The 16,035-nt window shown below is 39.2% G+C and overlaps 1 protein-coding gene across 9 annotated transcripts in view; it reads right to left on the minus strand.

Moving 5' to 3' along the window:
* Nucleotides 1–16,035, minus strand: part of LOC115215691 (tyrosine-protein phosphatase non-receptor type 4) — a 603,270-nt gene that overhangs the window by 27,624 nt on the left and 559,611 nt on the right. For all 9 annotated transcript variants that reach the window (XR_005000546.1, XM_029784972.2, XM_036505713.1 and 6 more), the window contains 6 exons: nucleotides 9,914–9,981; nucleotides 8,461–8,544; nucleotides 6,707–6,769; nucleotides 3,662–3,790; nucleotides 2,466–2,614; nucleotides 340–475 (listed from right to left, as the gene is read on the minus strand). Coding sequence is in view for 8 of the 9 variants with exons in the window: in XM_029784972.2 (XP_029640832.1) it covers nucleotides 340–475; nucleotides 2,466–2,614; nucleotides 3,662–3,790; nucleotides 6,707–6,769; nucleotides 8,461–8,544; nucleotides 9,914–9,981 (629 nt within the window). In the remaining variant the exon portion in view is untranslated. The remainder of the gene's footprint in view (nucleotides 1–339; nucleotides 476–2,465; nucleotides 2,615–3,661; nucleotides 3,791–6,706; nucleotides 6,770–8,460; nucleotides 8,545–9,913; nucleotides 9,982–16,035) is intronic.

Raw genomic sequence — 16,035 nt, forward strand, 5'->3', positions numbered from 1 at the left:
ACATCCATGATATTAAATTTTTGGAGTCATCATCATCATCATCGTTTAACATCCGCTTTCCATGCTAGCATGGATTGGACGGTTTGACTGAGGGCTGGCGAACCAGATGGCTGCACCAGTTTTTTTTATCTTTCACAGCTAGAGGAAATCTTTGGAACAGAAAACATTTAACTCTGAAGTCAAGACTGATCCTAATTTTAAAAAGACTGGAGGTTTTAAAATAACATCATTGCAGTAGTAGTATTTGAACTTGGTGATTCAGATCTTATAGAAATTTAAGAGAATTACTTTAGCTCTAACATAATATGCCATTTCTCACCAACATATTTTTATACTTACAGCTGTCTGTATAAGCATTGCTCGCTGATCTCTCATCTGGCGTACAATTGCAAGAGGAAATACAGTTTGATTGGCTTCCACTAAGCACATAGCCGTTTCCATCGTAATTAGAACTCCTGTCCGACCAATTCCAGCGCTAGAAAAGGAAACAAAGGCAAAAAAGATATTTCAATGATTAGAAACAGAAAGCAGGATAAAAAAGATTAGATAAATAAAAAAAAATCACTGGTTTTAACATGAAATTATCCTTTATCATTTGACAGATGAGAACTAGCTTCATAAGATTTGGTTTCGCTGGCTTTCTACAGATCACTCAATTAATCCTGGTTTTGGCAACCCTCTCTTACTAGCTTTTTCGATCAATAGCATTTGACCCTCTTGTATACATCACAGTCAATGCATCTGAAACCTACTGAAATTTACACAGTAAATAAGACTTTGATGTTCACCCAGTAAGAAAATATAAACCGAAGCGAATAAGCATGCTCTGGGAGTGAAGACAATCTTATGTAAAAGTCGTTCAGCTTTTATGTTTGCTGGTTGGTTGATTATCAGCAGCCAACTTTGACACATATAACAATATCAAGCAAAAACACTGTAAGCTAGTGTTTGGAGTCAGTCAGTCTGATATGGAAAATTACGACTGTAGTAAGCAATGACTGAGACAATGAAACAAAAATACAGGCTGACTAGAACTTTCTTATTTGGTTAGTTTCCTCACTTTAAGCACCTGTCTGGTTTGCAAGGATTTAGTCAGCTCAGGATTTGATTATTTTAAACATGTCAAGCTCTACAAAGTCTTTTCATGTTCGATGGCTTTCTCTCAATGGGGGAATCTATATTTATATTGGGTTACTTTTTCTTGGGTGTTTGAAGACGTATCTAAACAGATACGTCTTCAACCATCTTAACCCCTGACGGAGAAACATCATCTTTCTCAATCAAAGCCGGAATACTGCAGGGAGACACACTCGCCCCATTTCTCTTCATCATTGTCGTTGACTATGTGCTACATATGTCAATTGATACCATTTCTAGCAAGGGCTTTGAAATAAAACCTAGAAGTTCCAGATACCCAGCTGAATACTTAACAGACACTGACTTTGCTGACGACATCGCTCTTATCAGTGATTCTCTCTCCAATGCCCAGTCTCTTTTACAATCTCTCGAACAAGCCTCAAATTGTGTAGGTCTTTACCTCAATGAGGCCAAGACTAAATATATAAACAAGTGCCTGTCCAACAGTGATTGCATCATCCATACTCTCAACAGTGCGCCTTTAAATATGGTTTCTGATTATAAATATCTTGGGTCATACATATCATCATCTGGAAAAGACTTTCTAACTAGAAAGGGTATGGCCTGGTCAGCCTGTAATGACATGCATAAGATCTGGTCATCAAATCTAAGTAGAGACTTCAAACTTGAAATCTTCAAAGCCACAGTCGGACCAATTCTACTATATGGCTCAGAAACCTGGACGTTATCAAAGAAGCTTGAGAGGCGGTTGGATGGAACCTACACTCGCCTCCTTATGAGAGCTCAAAATCTCTCGTGGAAGCGTCATCCAACCAAAATGCAAATATATGGGAAACTACCACCTGTGTCATCTCTTGTGAAAGGTAGGAGAGTCCAGTTTGCTGGACATTGTTGTAGAGCTGAAAACGAGGCAATTTCTACTCTTCTCCTCTGGAAGCCATCTACTCGCAATACCAGAGGGTGCACACTCTCCTACCCTGATATAATCTCCAGGGATACAGGCATCCAGCAACAGGACCTCCGTAATGCTATGATAGAGCGTGAAGTCTGGTGTAGCATGGTAAATTCCATTGTCTCGACCACGGTCGAACAATGATGATGATTGGGTGTTTTCTGAGGAACACACAGATACCACACACACACAGTGCAGCAGATGATAAGGACTTGGGGGGGGGGCACAGATATTGTGATTTTTCTTTTCTTTATTGTGTTTCTACTTATTGTTTGCTTTCACAACAGTGAAATGAAATAATGACCATTCGAGAGTCTTACAAGCAGATGCTGATTTTGGAAAGATTAACTTATTGACTAGCTTTACATTAAGAAGATATGCACAGTTGAAATAGTGAAGAACATAAAAGACCTACCTGCAATGCACCACAGTAGGCTCAACCATTCCAATCCTATTCTTCCGAACCCGGATCACAAAATCTAAAAAGTCAGCCGGATCATCAGGTACACCATGATCTGGCCAAGCAATGTACTGCATATGTTTTATATGTCTCTCTTGGTTAGTCTACAAGTAAATAAATGCCATATTACATACATTAAAGAATTTAAGAAAAAATTTATTAATTTCAGACAGAAACAAAAACATTGAAGGTAGTGTAAGGAATTCAGTAAATACTAATAAACTTCCAACAGCCAAGTTCTCTGACTTGAAGCCATTCCAACCCATCTTTTTCATGTTTCTACCTGTTTTTTTTTTCCTGCTGGTACAGGTTTGACAAAACTTGAAGTAATACTCTATGACTGAGTGTTCTTCTTGTTGCTATCTTTGCACAATAAACCACTCAATGGTCAGATATGTTTTTACAGCAGGTATAGGCAATGACATCACTATCTAAACACACATGCCAACTGCAGGCTTCTGTATAGTTTCCATCAAATTTCTCCCCCGGGTGTTTGCCAGCTTGAAGCTGGCACCACACAGCAAGATCAAACCTGAAATAACATGGTTTGCAAAATCAAATTCTTAACAATACAACCATGGCCCTCCTGAGCAATATAGAAAAGTAGCACATCTGTGTTACGGAAAACTATAATGTAGTGTAGAGGTACTTAGAATTCAAACTCCTGATATCTTCGTAATGAGAAATAGCTCTTGACCTTGAACTCATAAAATGTCTGTAGCATGCTTCTAAAACATTTAAAAATTGTTTATTTCTGAAAAATCTTCATGCACACATGACACACACACATTCTAGATTAACCAGCAAAACATAATCAGCTTTTTAAGCAAGGTTGCACTCATTAGCACTTAAAAACTCAAACCCACAAGAAATCTCATTTCTGCTTTCACTACTCTGCACTTGACCCCTCTGAACATCTTAATTACATCAGTCCCATGTTAAAGTCTTCTTGTCCCCAGCACTTTTGCTCAATCCTTCCTTCCTATAGCTGCAATTATCTTGACCATCTGACCCATACCTTCTGGTCCAGTTAACCTGCAACAATTCAAACAAATTTCAACCAATTACCTTGAACATTTAGTCTAAGAGAGTCTGAAACGGGCTATGGGAACTGATAAACGAATACTACAATCACACAATACCAAACTTGCCTCTACATGTGTTAATGTGAATTCTCTGAAAGCAAATGATATAGTTTCTTCTTCTTTGACACAAGTGATCTGTAAAATGCCAAAGTCAGTTGTTTCGTATAAGTCCGGCCAGTATTGGTGGCATTTCACCTGCAATGGAGAAGAAACATTAGTTCTTGGTGTTAACACAAGTGTGTGGAGAGGGAATGAGTGAAAGGACAAACAGCAAAAACATTGAGAGGAAAGTAAAACCAAATCAAAAGGAATAGAAACAGTGAAGCTGTCAAATCTGTGCCAGCGATCGTCATAAAGCTAACCATCAACTTTTTACAATGTCAGCCACTGTGGAAATTTTTTTTTGTCTTTTTCCATTTTTCCATCTCTGAATTGGCAACAATGTCTGCTATTTCTTTTAATGACGTCCAGACAATCCATGATTATAGATATGTTAGTAAGTTTAGTGTGATTGAAAACATATTATGTGGACTGGATGCAAAAGAGGTATGTTAATGTTTGAATGAATAGTTTGTTCTCTCTCTCTCTCTATGAATTTCATTTACTTTTCACATGTATGGCAACCCACAGTACAAAGGTACATGATGACAATTTTAGGTCCCTACAGTGTCATGGTCATTATTAATATCACCAACTGTTCAGTGTTCCAGCCAAAAAGGGAGCCTCAGTACAAGTGCATGCCTATTAAAAATAGCAGTCAAATTTCCCTCAAATGACACCTTATCATAGTCAAAAAAGAAACATCACATTGGCGAATGCATTTCTATACAGATGTGGAATCTTGAAGCACTTGCACGTTATTTCACGAGCAAGCTGTTTTGTGATTGGATCAACTGGAAGCTTCACCATTGTAATCGATGGCGTGCCAGTTATATATAATGGACAGCAGGACTGGAGGAGCTTTGAGCACTGGTCTGCTTAACTGGGACAGATGGGGATGGCAAAATAAACAGCAGAAGAATATATAACGTTTCATTTTATTTATTTATTTATTGCAGAGATTAATATAAAGCTGAAGTATTGTTAAAATTAATTGAAATATTTTTGCAATAAAGCTAACCTCTACAGTTACGTTCCTGAGTTCAACAAAGTATTTTATATCAAGACAAGAAACTAATTTGGTTCAATATTTTACTGCACAAAGAAAAGATTTAACCTTTAGAGTTATCACAAATTTTTCATTAAAATATTTTTATCTCTGGTGAATTAATATGAAACCAAGAGTAAGAAAACCAAAGTCCTATAAAGAATTCAGTTGGCAATCTGTAACTGCCCTTCAATGATTTCTAAATTTGCTACAAAATTTTTGGAGTAGTTTTAATTAGTTCAATTAATATCAGAATTTGACTGTTTCTTGTAGGCTGGAAAATTGTTCAATTTTATTGAACTAAATTCCTGCAGCATATATTTCAACAACGTGGCTCTTCTTATCAAGATGGCCAAAGTTAGGGCAAAGTTTTTTTGATGTGCCATGCATGACATTTGCTTTTGATGTATTCCTTCTTATACTTGCTTCAGTCATTGGGCTGTGGCCAGGCTGGGGCACTGCCTTGAAAGGTTTCACTTGACCCAAGTACTTATTTTTTTTAATGTCTGGTCCTTATTTTATTGGCTTCTTTTCCAGAAGCACTAAGTTACAGAGATGTAAACAAACCAACATCGGTTGTCAAGCAGTGGCAGCAAGAACACAAAGACACACACATACACATGTCTATACGATAGGTTTCCATACAGTTTGCATCTATGAAATTCACTCGCAAGATCTTGGTTGGCCCAAGTCTACAGTAGAAGACACTTGCCCAATGTGCCATGCACTGGGTCTGAACATGAAAGCATGTGGCAGCAAAGTGAGCTTCTGAATCGTACAGGGATGCCTGGATCTATGATTCCTGACAGTAATTAAAGAACGAACAACCTTCATTTCCTACTACATCAAAGCATTTGAAATTTTGTAGCACAAATTATAAAGATGGTAAAGAGTCAAAGTTCTTTATTACAACCAGTTCAGTCTTTCACAATGCAGCATCATCAGCTGGCATGGGTTAGACAGTTTGACTGGAACTGGTAAGCCAGGGAGCTGCACCGGGCTCCAATCTGATCTGGCAGAGTTTCTACAAACAGATGCCCTTCCTAACATAAATGGCAATTTCTTTGAGAAATCATTAAGGTGAAAACTTTCATCAACATTATCATCAGCAGTAGCATGATAAACTAAATCCACAACCAAGTTTTTTTTTTAATCTTCCATTGGAATCAAAATTCTTTCATGTTGCTAATCATCATCATCGTTTAACCTCCGCCTTCCATGCTGGGCATAGGTTGGACAGTTTCACAGGAGCTGGCCAGGCAAAAGACTGCACCAAACTTCTGTGTCTGTTTTGGCACACTTTTTTATGACAGGATGCTCTTCCTAAAACCAAGCACCCCACAGAATGGACTGAGTGCTATTTACATGCCACCAGCATAGGTGAGGTCAGCTTTGGCATAGTTTTTATAGCTGGATGCCCTTCCAAATATCAACTACTTTACAGTGTGGACAGGGTCACTAATATAAAGAACCTTTGAAAGGGGACAGGGCATTGGAGGAGGTAATCTTGTGTCAGGTGATGAAAGGTTAGAGTGTGACAAAGAGAGAGAAACAGGTGTCTTGCTGTAGAGGAGGTACATGGTTACCTGGCTGGAGAGAGAGAGAGATAGAGAGAGAGAAAGCGAGAGGGAGAGAAAAGAGAGTAAACAAGAATGGGGATAGAATGTTGTAAAGGAGATATATGGTTAGCCAGCCAGAGAGAAGAGCAAGGGAAAGAGAGAAAATGGAAGAGAGCAAGAGGAGAGAATAGGAGAGAGATGGCAATGAAGTGCCAGGGTAAACTCACAAGAGACAGGGATTAGAGCATAGAAGGGAAGGAAGAGAGAGATAAATGGTGGCAAGTGCCAGGGAATACCATCAAGGTATGGAGGTCATAATACAGGTGGCAGGGTATTGCCGATAAAGGCGTGAAGCAACATGATCATATTTCATATGGCAAAACGAAAAATTATTTCAGTACTTACACGTCCCCTTTCTACTTTTGTAGTTAACATAACAACCAATGTACAATGTTGTTCCCAAACCATCTGAAAGAATTGTAGATAATAAAAAAAAAATTAGACAATATTACCAAAAAGGCAATGAAAGAATGAAAGAGACAATCATGAATACTGTAACTATAACTGAACAGCTCCTACCTCTGCTGGCAACTAAAGGCCTCTCAGTCAGGACGAAAGGTGGATTGCATGATGCATGTGTGTGTGAAATACCATGCTACACAGCAGTGAAACATGGGCCATAAATGGTGAGGAAATGCGTAGGCTTGAAAGAAATGAAGCTAGCACGATCAGCATGAGAAGCATGAGATGTGGTGTGCAAGAGAGACGACTGTGCTGGGATGGCCATGTGGCGAGAATGGATGATGAAGACAGCTGTGTGAAGAAGTGCCACTCCCTAACTGTAGAAGGAACCTGTGTAAGAGGTAGACCCAGGAAGGCATGGGATGAGATGGTGAAGCATGACCTTTGAACATTGGGCTTCAAAGAGGCAATGATAGGAGAGAGGGACCTTTGGAGATATGCTGTGATTGAGAAGACCCAGCAACTAAAGTGAGATCGCAGGTACGCATGTCCGGCCCTGTTAAGAATACTCCTGAGGTGTCAGGTGATATGATATGTTTGAGAAGACCTGTTGAGTCAAGTGAAACCAATATTGTAGCTGGGGCCAGTGACCCCTGGCTGGCTCCCATGCCGATAGCACGTAAAAAGCACCATCCAAACGTGGTCAATGCCAGGACCGCCTGACTGGCTCCCGTGTCAGTGGCATGTGAAAAGCACCATCTGAATGTATTCGATGCCAGGCTCATTTTACTGGCTCCTGTGCTGGTGGCATGTGAAAAGCACTCACTACACTCTCACAGTGGTTGGCGTTAGGAAGGGCATCCAGCTGTAGAAACATTGCCAGATCAGACTGGAACCTGGTGCAGCCATCTGGATCGCCAGACCTCAGTCAAACCGTCCAACCTATACCACCATGGAAAATGGACGTTAAATGATGGTGATGATGATACACACACACACAATCAAACATTCGCATACATATTCATATACACCTATGCATGTTTGAGTGTATCAATGTGTGTGCACACAAATGCTTGTTTACATCTTATAGATCAACAAAATCAGTAAAATATGTTTTCTTTTACTTTGAAAAGGAAATAAGGGTTTGCAATAGAAAAGGCAGGTAAGGAAAAGGAAGAAAATGAAAGTGTATGCATAATCATTCACATAACATTTATATAAACATTATACGAACGATAATATTTTGAAAATGAAAGTGTTTAATATTTAATTTCATATCATCATCATCGTTTAATGTCCGTTTTCCGTTTTAGCACGGGTTGGACGGTTCAACCAGGGTCTGGGAAACCAGGAGGCTGCACCAGGCTCCAGTCTGATCATATATATATATATATATATATATAATTGTACATATGTGTGTGCTAGAAAGAGAGAGTGAGGGAGAGGAATTGATAAAGTAAATACATTTTAAGCTTAAAAATTTGGGGTTTATTTCAATTAAAAGTGTGTTTGGAGCCAGGCCTTTAAATGCAGTTGCCTGTCACTGCCATTCTCTCTGTTGTTTTATTCTTCCCTGCAAGCGTCACCGACAGGAGACTCTTTGCCTTCTATTATAAGTAAGATATCTACACATGTGAATGAATAGAGCTATAAAAGTTAATGAAAGCGTAAATTTAATAAGGATCAAATGAGCTCACCTGCCAAAAGTCAGCACATGTGTTAGGTAATGGACCTTGAGCGGCAATATATCGATTGATGATGCCAGATCCGGGAATTTCCATCTGAAGGAAAGAAGATGAATGTAGAGTTGCAATAGTTTTTAACATAGAAAATCATTTAAATATTGCGTGTGATCTCTATAAGACTTGTATCAGCTGAATCTACAAGATGATGAGCTTTTGGTTGAAGAGGTATGAATTAGTATTCTGTTATTGGCACAGAGCACTGCCTTGGCTCGAGCACTAACATGTTCACTAGTTTGGGAGTCTACAATGTAAAGATTGGGTCCCCTTACATCACAAAGGGATAGTGGGTTACTAACATTTCAAACTAGATGCATATAACCCTAATAATGCCCTACAGAAAGCTATGAACACATACATTTTCAATTTATCTTTACTAAAAACTACACTTCATGTCTTCTATTTTATCTTTCAAAACACGAACAGCATTTCAATGAGATTCTTCTGTAGTGTTCTTCCGTTAAAACTCATTTCATTGCTACGATAAGTCAGTCTAAGTTTATAAATGAGTTGTTATGGCACTTCTAAATTATCTCAAGTCGGTTGCTGTTACATTGCAAAAGATTTTAGAAGACTGTTTTGTTCGGATGTTGAGGTTTTACTGAATACAACAAATTACTAGCTGTAGCTATAACCACCGAACGTTGTGGTCATAGTAACCCAGGTTTGAAACCTAATCATAACAGAACACAAGCCAATGTGGACGTCTCTATGCAGTTAGAAATATCAGTCATATTTTCTGTAAATCACACCCTAATGTCTTAACAAAATGAAGGAGACATCGCATATGGTGTCCTGGATGTGTTGATAAAATAGCTGTGGGATGGTCACAGCTACAACATCTTTGATCACAAGTTTGTTGGGCAGAGCTGGATTAAACAACAACTAGTCATCAGTTATTTCAAAAGTGTCAGCAACAGAAAAGAAAGGTGCTGTTGTGTTTTGAACAGACACGATGTTAATTATCATTGGAATAGATGACAAGGAAGGTCAACTTCACCGTACTCAACACTAAATGCTAATTGATATATTTAAATGTTAATGTTCAGTTTTGTGATTGACAGTGTCAAGATTAAATATCCCTCTCTATTGTATTGATACTTTACCATCTAAATTCATTTTGCTCAAGACATCAGACTTCTACAAGAAATGTGAAGATTACATATGAAACCCATTCAAAAGGGAATTACAGTAATAAATCAGCAACTGTTTTAAATAATTTATAAAAACCCAAAATTGAAACTTTTCAACAAATGCAATTAGCACTTTCTGCTTTTGATCCAGCAGACAGTGTTAACCTAAGCAATAGACAGGAAACAGGAGTTCAGACTCTGTAAAGAATCAGCTAACTCCTTGATTAGATGAAGTTTTTTTTTTAACAAACAGAAAATGAAAAAAAAAATCTTACATTTACAAAGTTGGCATTTATATAGTCCCCATTTTGACTACCTTTTAATATCACTCGGGTCTGGTCATCTAGAAAATAAAAAGTTAAAATGATTTTTAAGAAAGGAAGTCATAATACAAAATTTCAAGTATTTTCAATTCCCATGGTCTGTTAATATTTGAGTTTAATCTTTTCACAGAGAAACTCCATCTTTACATGTTGCAACCACACGATCACATTCTTCGATAATAACAAAAGCAAAACGAATTTCTGTGTGTCACACTTTGAACTCCTCTCTCAATGACACTTCTACTATTCCTCATGTCGGGGTGAGAGTAATAGTAGGCATAAAGATGGTAATGGGATGATAGTAATAGTACTGAGCTGTAGCTGTGGTAGAGGTGGAGGCGACGGTAATGATGGTGGTATGGTAGCCGAGGTGGTCAGGGATGATGGTGACAGTAAGTGATGTGAAAGGCAGAGGTGATGGTGGTGAAGTCAAAGATATTGATGGTGGCGGCATCAGAAGTCTGAAAGGTGTGTGTATGGCAATTGTGGTGGTGATGGTGGTTTAAAACAATCAACAGAAAGAGAGAGAGAGAGAGAGAGAGAGAGAAAGAAAAACAAACGAGGAACTGCTTTCAAAATTTATCGTACAGAATACATTAAGTGTCATTGTAGGGCCCAGTGCCCAATGAAGAGCCTGCCACAGGAGCGAGCTAAAAAGCCACCCTATTGGGCAGCTTTTGAGATAGTAATAGAAATAAAATGAACAAGGAACTGCTTTCAAAATATATCGTACAGAATACATTAAGTGTCATTGTAGGGCCCAGTGCCCAATGAAGAGCCTGCCACAGGAGCGAGCTAAAAAGCCACCCTATTGGGCAGCTTTTGAGATAGTAATAGAAATAAAATGAACAAGGAACTGCTTTCAAAATATATCGTACAGAATACATTAAGTGTCATTGTAGGGCCCAGTGCCCAATGAAGAGCCTGCCACAGGAGCGAGCTAAAAAGCCACCTTATTGGGCAGCTTTTGAGATAGTAATAGAAATAAAATGAACAAGGAACTGCTTTCAAAATATATCGTACAGAATACATTAAGTGTCATTGTAGGGCCCAGTGCCCAATGAAGAGCCTGCCACAGGAGCGAGCTAAAAAGCCACCTTATTGGGCAGCTTTTGAGATAGTAATAGAAATAAAATGAACAAGGAACTGCTTTCAAAATATATCGTACAGAATACATTAAGTGTCATTGTAGGGCCCAGTGCCCAATGAAGAGCCTGCCACAGGAGCGAGCTAAAAAGCCACCCTATTGGGCAGCTTTTGAGATAGTAATAGAAATAAAATGAACAAGGAACTGCTTTCAAAATATATCGTACAGAATACATTAAGTGTCATTGTAGGGCCCAGTGCCCAATGAAGAGCCTGCCACAGGAGCGAGCTAAAAAGCCACCTTATTGGGCAGCTTTTGAGATAGTAATAGAAATAAAATGAACAAGGAACTGCTTTCAAAATTTATCGTACAGAATACATTAAGTGTCATTGTAGGGCCCAGTGCCCAATGAAGAGCCTGCCACAGGAGCGAGCTAAAAAGCCACCTTATTGGGCAGCTTTTGAGATAGTAATAGAAATAAAATGAACAAGGAACTGCTTTCAAAATATATCGTACAGAATACATTAAGTGTCATTGTAGGGCCCAGTGCCCAATGAAGAGCCTGCCACAGGAGCGAGCTAAAAAGCCACCTTATTGGGCAGCTTTTGAGATAGTAATAGAAATAAAATGAACAAGGAACTGCTTTCAAAATATATCGTACAGAATACATTAAGTGTCATTGTAGGGCCCAGTGCCCAATGAAGAGCCTGCCACAGGAGCGAGCTAAAAAGCCACCCTATTGGGCAGCTTTTGAGATAGTAATAGAAATAAAATGAACAAGGAACTGCTTTCAAAATATATCGTACAGAATACATTAAGTGTCATTGTAGGGCCCAGTGCCCAATGAAGAGCCTGCCACAGGAGCGAGCTAAAAAGCCACCCTATTGGGCAGCTTTTGAGATAGTAATAGAAATAAAATGAACAAGGAACTGCTTTCAAAATATATCGTACAGAATACATTAAGTGTCATTGTAGGGCCCAGTGCCCAATGAAGAGCCTGCCACAGGAGCGAGCTAAAAAGCCACCTTATTGGGCAGCTTTTGAGATAGTAATAGAAATAAAATGAACAAGGAACTGCTTTCAAAATTTATCGTACAGAATACATTAAGTGTCATTGTAGGGCCCAGTGCCCAATGAAGAGCCTGCCACAGGAGCGAGCTAAAAAGCCACCTTATTGGGCAGCTTTTGAGATAGTAATAGAAATAAAATGAACAAGGAACTGCTTTCAAAATATATCGTACAGAATACATTAAGTGTCATTGTAGGGCCCAGTGCCCAATGAAGAGCCTGCCACAGGAGCGAGCTAAAAAGCCACCTTATTGGGCAGCTTTTGAGATAGTAATAGAAATAAAATGAACAAGGAACTGCTTTCAAAATATATCGTACAGAATACATTAAGTGTCATTGTAGGGCCCAGTGCCCAATGAAGAGCCTGCCACAGGAGCGAGCTAAAAAGCCACCCTATTGGGAAGCTTTTGAGATAGTAATAGAAATAAAATGAACAAGGAACTGCTTTCAAAATATATCGTACAGAATACATTAAGTGTCATTGTAGGGCCCAGTGCCCAATGAAGAGCCTGCCACAGGAGCGAGCTAAAAAGCCACCTTATTGGGCAGCTTTTGAGATAGTAATAGAAATAAAATGAACAAGGAACTGCTTTCAAAATATATCGTACAGAATACATTAAGTGTCATTGTAGGGCCCAGTGCCCAATGAAGAGCCTGCCACAGGAGCGAGCTAAAAAGCCACCCTATTGGGCAGCTTTTGAGATAGTAATAGAAATAAAATGAACAAGGAACTGCTTTCAAAATATATCGTACAGAATACATTAAGTGTCATTGTAGGGCCCAGTGCCCAATGAAGAGCCTGCCACAGGAGCGAGCTAAAAAGCCACCCTATTGGGCAGCTTTTGAGATAGTAATAGAAATAAAATGAACAAGGAACTGCTTTCAAAATATATCGTACAGAATACATTAAGTGTCATTGTAGGGCCCAGTGCCCAATGAAGAGCCTGCCACAGGAGCGAGCTAAAAAGCCACCTTATTGGGCAGCTTTTGAGATAGTAATAGAAATAAAATGAACAAGGAACTGCTTTCAAAATATATCGTACAGAATACATTAAGTGTCATTGTAGGGCCCAGTGCCCAATGAAGAGCCTGCCACAGGAGCGAGCTAAAAAGCCACCCTATTGGGCAGCTTTTGAGATAGTAATAGAAATAAAATGAACAAGGAACTGCTTTCAAAATATATCGTACAGAATACATTAAGTGTCATTGTAGGGCCCAGTGCCCAATGAAGAGCCTGCCACAGGAGCGAGCTAAAAAGCCACCTTATTGGGCAGCTTTTGAGATAGTAATAGAAATAAAATGAACAAGGAACTGCTTTCAAAATATATCGTACAGAATACATTAAGTGTCATTGTAGGGCCCAGTGCCCAATGAAGAGCCTGCCACAGGAGCGAGCTAAAAAGCCACCCTATTGGGCAGCTTTTGAGATAGTAATAGAAATAAAATGAACAAGGAACTGCTTTCAAAATATATCGTACAGAATACATTAAGTGTCATTGTAGGGCCCAGTGCCCAATGAAGAGCCTGCCACAGGAGCGAGCTAAAAAGCCACCTTATTGGGCAGCTTTTGAGATAGTAATAGAAATAAAATGAACAAGGAACTGCTTTCAAAATATATCGTACAGAATACATTAAGTGTCATTGTAGGGCCCAGTGCCCAATGAAGAGCCTGCCACAGGAGCGAGCTAAAAAGCCACCTTATTGGGCAGCTTTTGAGATAGTAATAGAAATAAAATGAACAAGGAACTGCTTTCAAAATTTATCGTACAGAATACATTAAGTGTCATTGTAGGGCCCAGTGCCCAATGAAGAGCCTGCCACAGGAGCGAGCTAAAAAGCCACCTTATTGGGCAGCTTTTGAGATAGTAATAGAAATAAAATGAACAAGGAACTGCTTTCAAAATATATCGTACAGAATACATTAAGTGTCATTGTAGGGCCCAGTGCCCAATGAAGAGCCTGCCACAGGAGCGAGCTAAAAAGCCACCTTATTGGGCAGCTTTTGAGATAGTAATAGAAATAAAATGAACAAGGAACTGCTTTCAAAATTTATCGTACAGAATACATTAAGTGTCATTGTAGGGCCCAGTGCCCAATGAAGAGCCTGCCACAGGAGCGAGCTAAAAAGCCACCTTATTGGGCAGCTTTTGAGATAGTAATAGAAATAAAATGAACAAGGAACTGCTTTCAAAATATATCGTACAGAATACATTAAGTGTCATTGTAGGGCCCAGTGCCCAATGAAGAGCCTGCCACAGGAGCGAGCTAAAAAGCCACCCTATTGGGCAGCTTTTGAGATAGTAATAGAAATAAAATGAACAAGGAACTGCTTTCAAAATATATCGTACAGAATACATTAAGTGTCATTGTAGGGCCCAGTGCCCAATGAAGAGCCTGCCACAGGAGCGAGCTAAAAAGCCACCTTATTGGGCAGCTTTTGAGATAGTAATAGAAATAAAATGAACAAGGAACTGCTTTCAAAATATATCGTACAGAATACATTAAGTGTCATTGTAGGGCCCAGTGCCCAATGAAGAGCCTGCCACAGGAGCGAGCTAAAAAGCCACCTTATTGGGCAGCTTTTGAGATAGTAATAGAAATAAAATGAACAAGGAACTGCTTTCAAAATTTATCGTACAGAATACATTAAGTGTCATTGTAGGGCCCAGTGCCCAATGAAGAGCCTGCCACAGGAGCGAGCTAAAAAGCCACCTTATTGGGCAGCTTTTGAGATAGTAATAGAAATAAAATGAACAAGGAACTGCTTTCAAAATATATCGTACAGAATACATTAAGTGTCATTGTAGGGCCCAGTGCCCAATGAAGAGCCTGCCACAGGAGCGAGCTAAAAAGCCACCTTATTGGGCAGCTTTTGAGATAGTAATAGAAATAAAATGAACAAGGAACTGCTTTCAAAATTTATCGTACAGAATACATTAAGTGTCATTGTAGGGCCCAGTGCCCAATGAAGAGCCTGCCACAGGAGCGAGCTAAAAAGCCACCTTATTGGGCAGCTTTTGAGATAGTAATAGAAATAAAATGAACAAGGAACTGTTTCAAAATATATCGTACAGAATACATTAAGTGTCATTGTAGGGCCCAGTGCCCAATGAAGAGCCTGCCACAGGAGCGAGCTAAAAAGCCACCCTATTGGGCAGCTTTTGAGATAGTAATAGAAATAAAATGAACAAGGAACTGCTTTCAAAATATATCGTACAGAATACATTAAGTGTCATTGTAGGGCCCAGTGCCCAATGAAGAGCCTGCCACAGGAGCGAGCTAAAAAGCCACCCTATTGGGCAGCTTTTGAGATAGTAATAGAAATAAAATGAACAAGGAACTGCTTTCAAAATATATCGTACAGAATACATTAAGTGTCATTGTAGGGCCCAGTGCCCAATGAAGAGCCTGCCACAGGAGCGAGCTAAAAAGCCACCCTATTGGGCAGCTTTTGAGATAGTAATAGAAATAAAATGAACAAGGAACTGCTTTCAAAATATATCGTACAGAATACATTAAGTGTCATTGTAGGGCCCAGTGCCCAATGAAGAGCCTGCCACAGGAGCGAGCTAAAAAGCCACCTTATTGGGCAGCTTTTGAGATAGTAATAGAAATAAAATGAACAAGGAACTGCTTTCAAAATATATCGTACAGAATACATTAAGTGTCATTGTAGGGCCCAGTGCCCAATGAAGAGCCTGCCACAGGAGCGAGCTAAAAAGCCACCTTATTGGGCAGCTTTTGAGATAGTAATAGAAATAAAATGAACAAGGAACTGCTTTCAAAATATATCGTACAGAATACATTAAGTGTCATTGTAGAGCCCAGTGCCCAATGAAGAGCCTGCCACAGGAGCGAGCTAAAAAGCCACCTTATTGGGCAGCTTTTGAGATAGTAATAGAAATAAAATGAACAAGGA

The sequence above is a fragment of the Octopus sinensis genome, linkage group LG9, assembly GCF_006345805.1.
Source record: "Octopus sinensis linkage group LG9, ASM634580v1, whole genome shotgun sequence".
Classification (NCBI taxonomy): domain Eukaryota; kingdom Metazoa; phylum Mollusca; class Cephalopoda; order Octopoda; family Octopodidae; genus Octopus; species Octopus sinensis.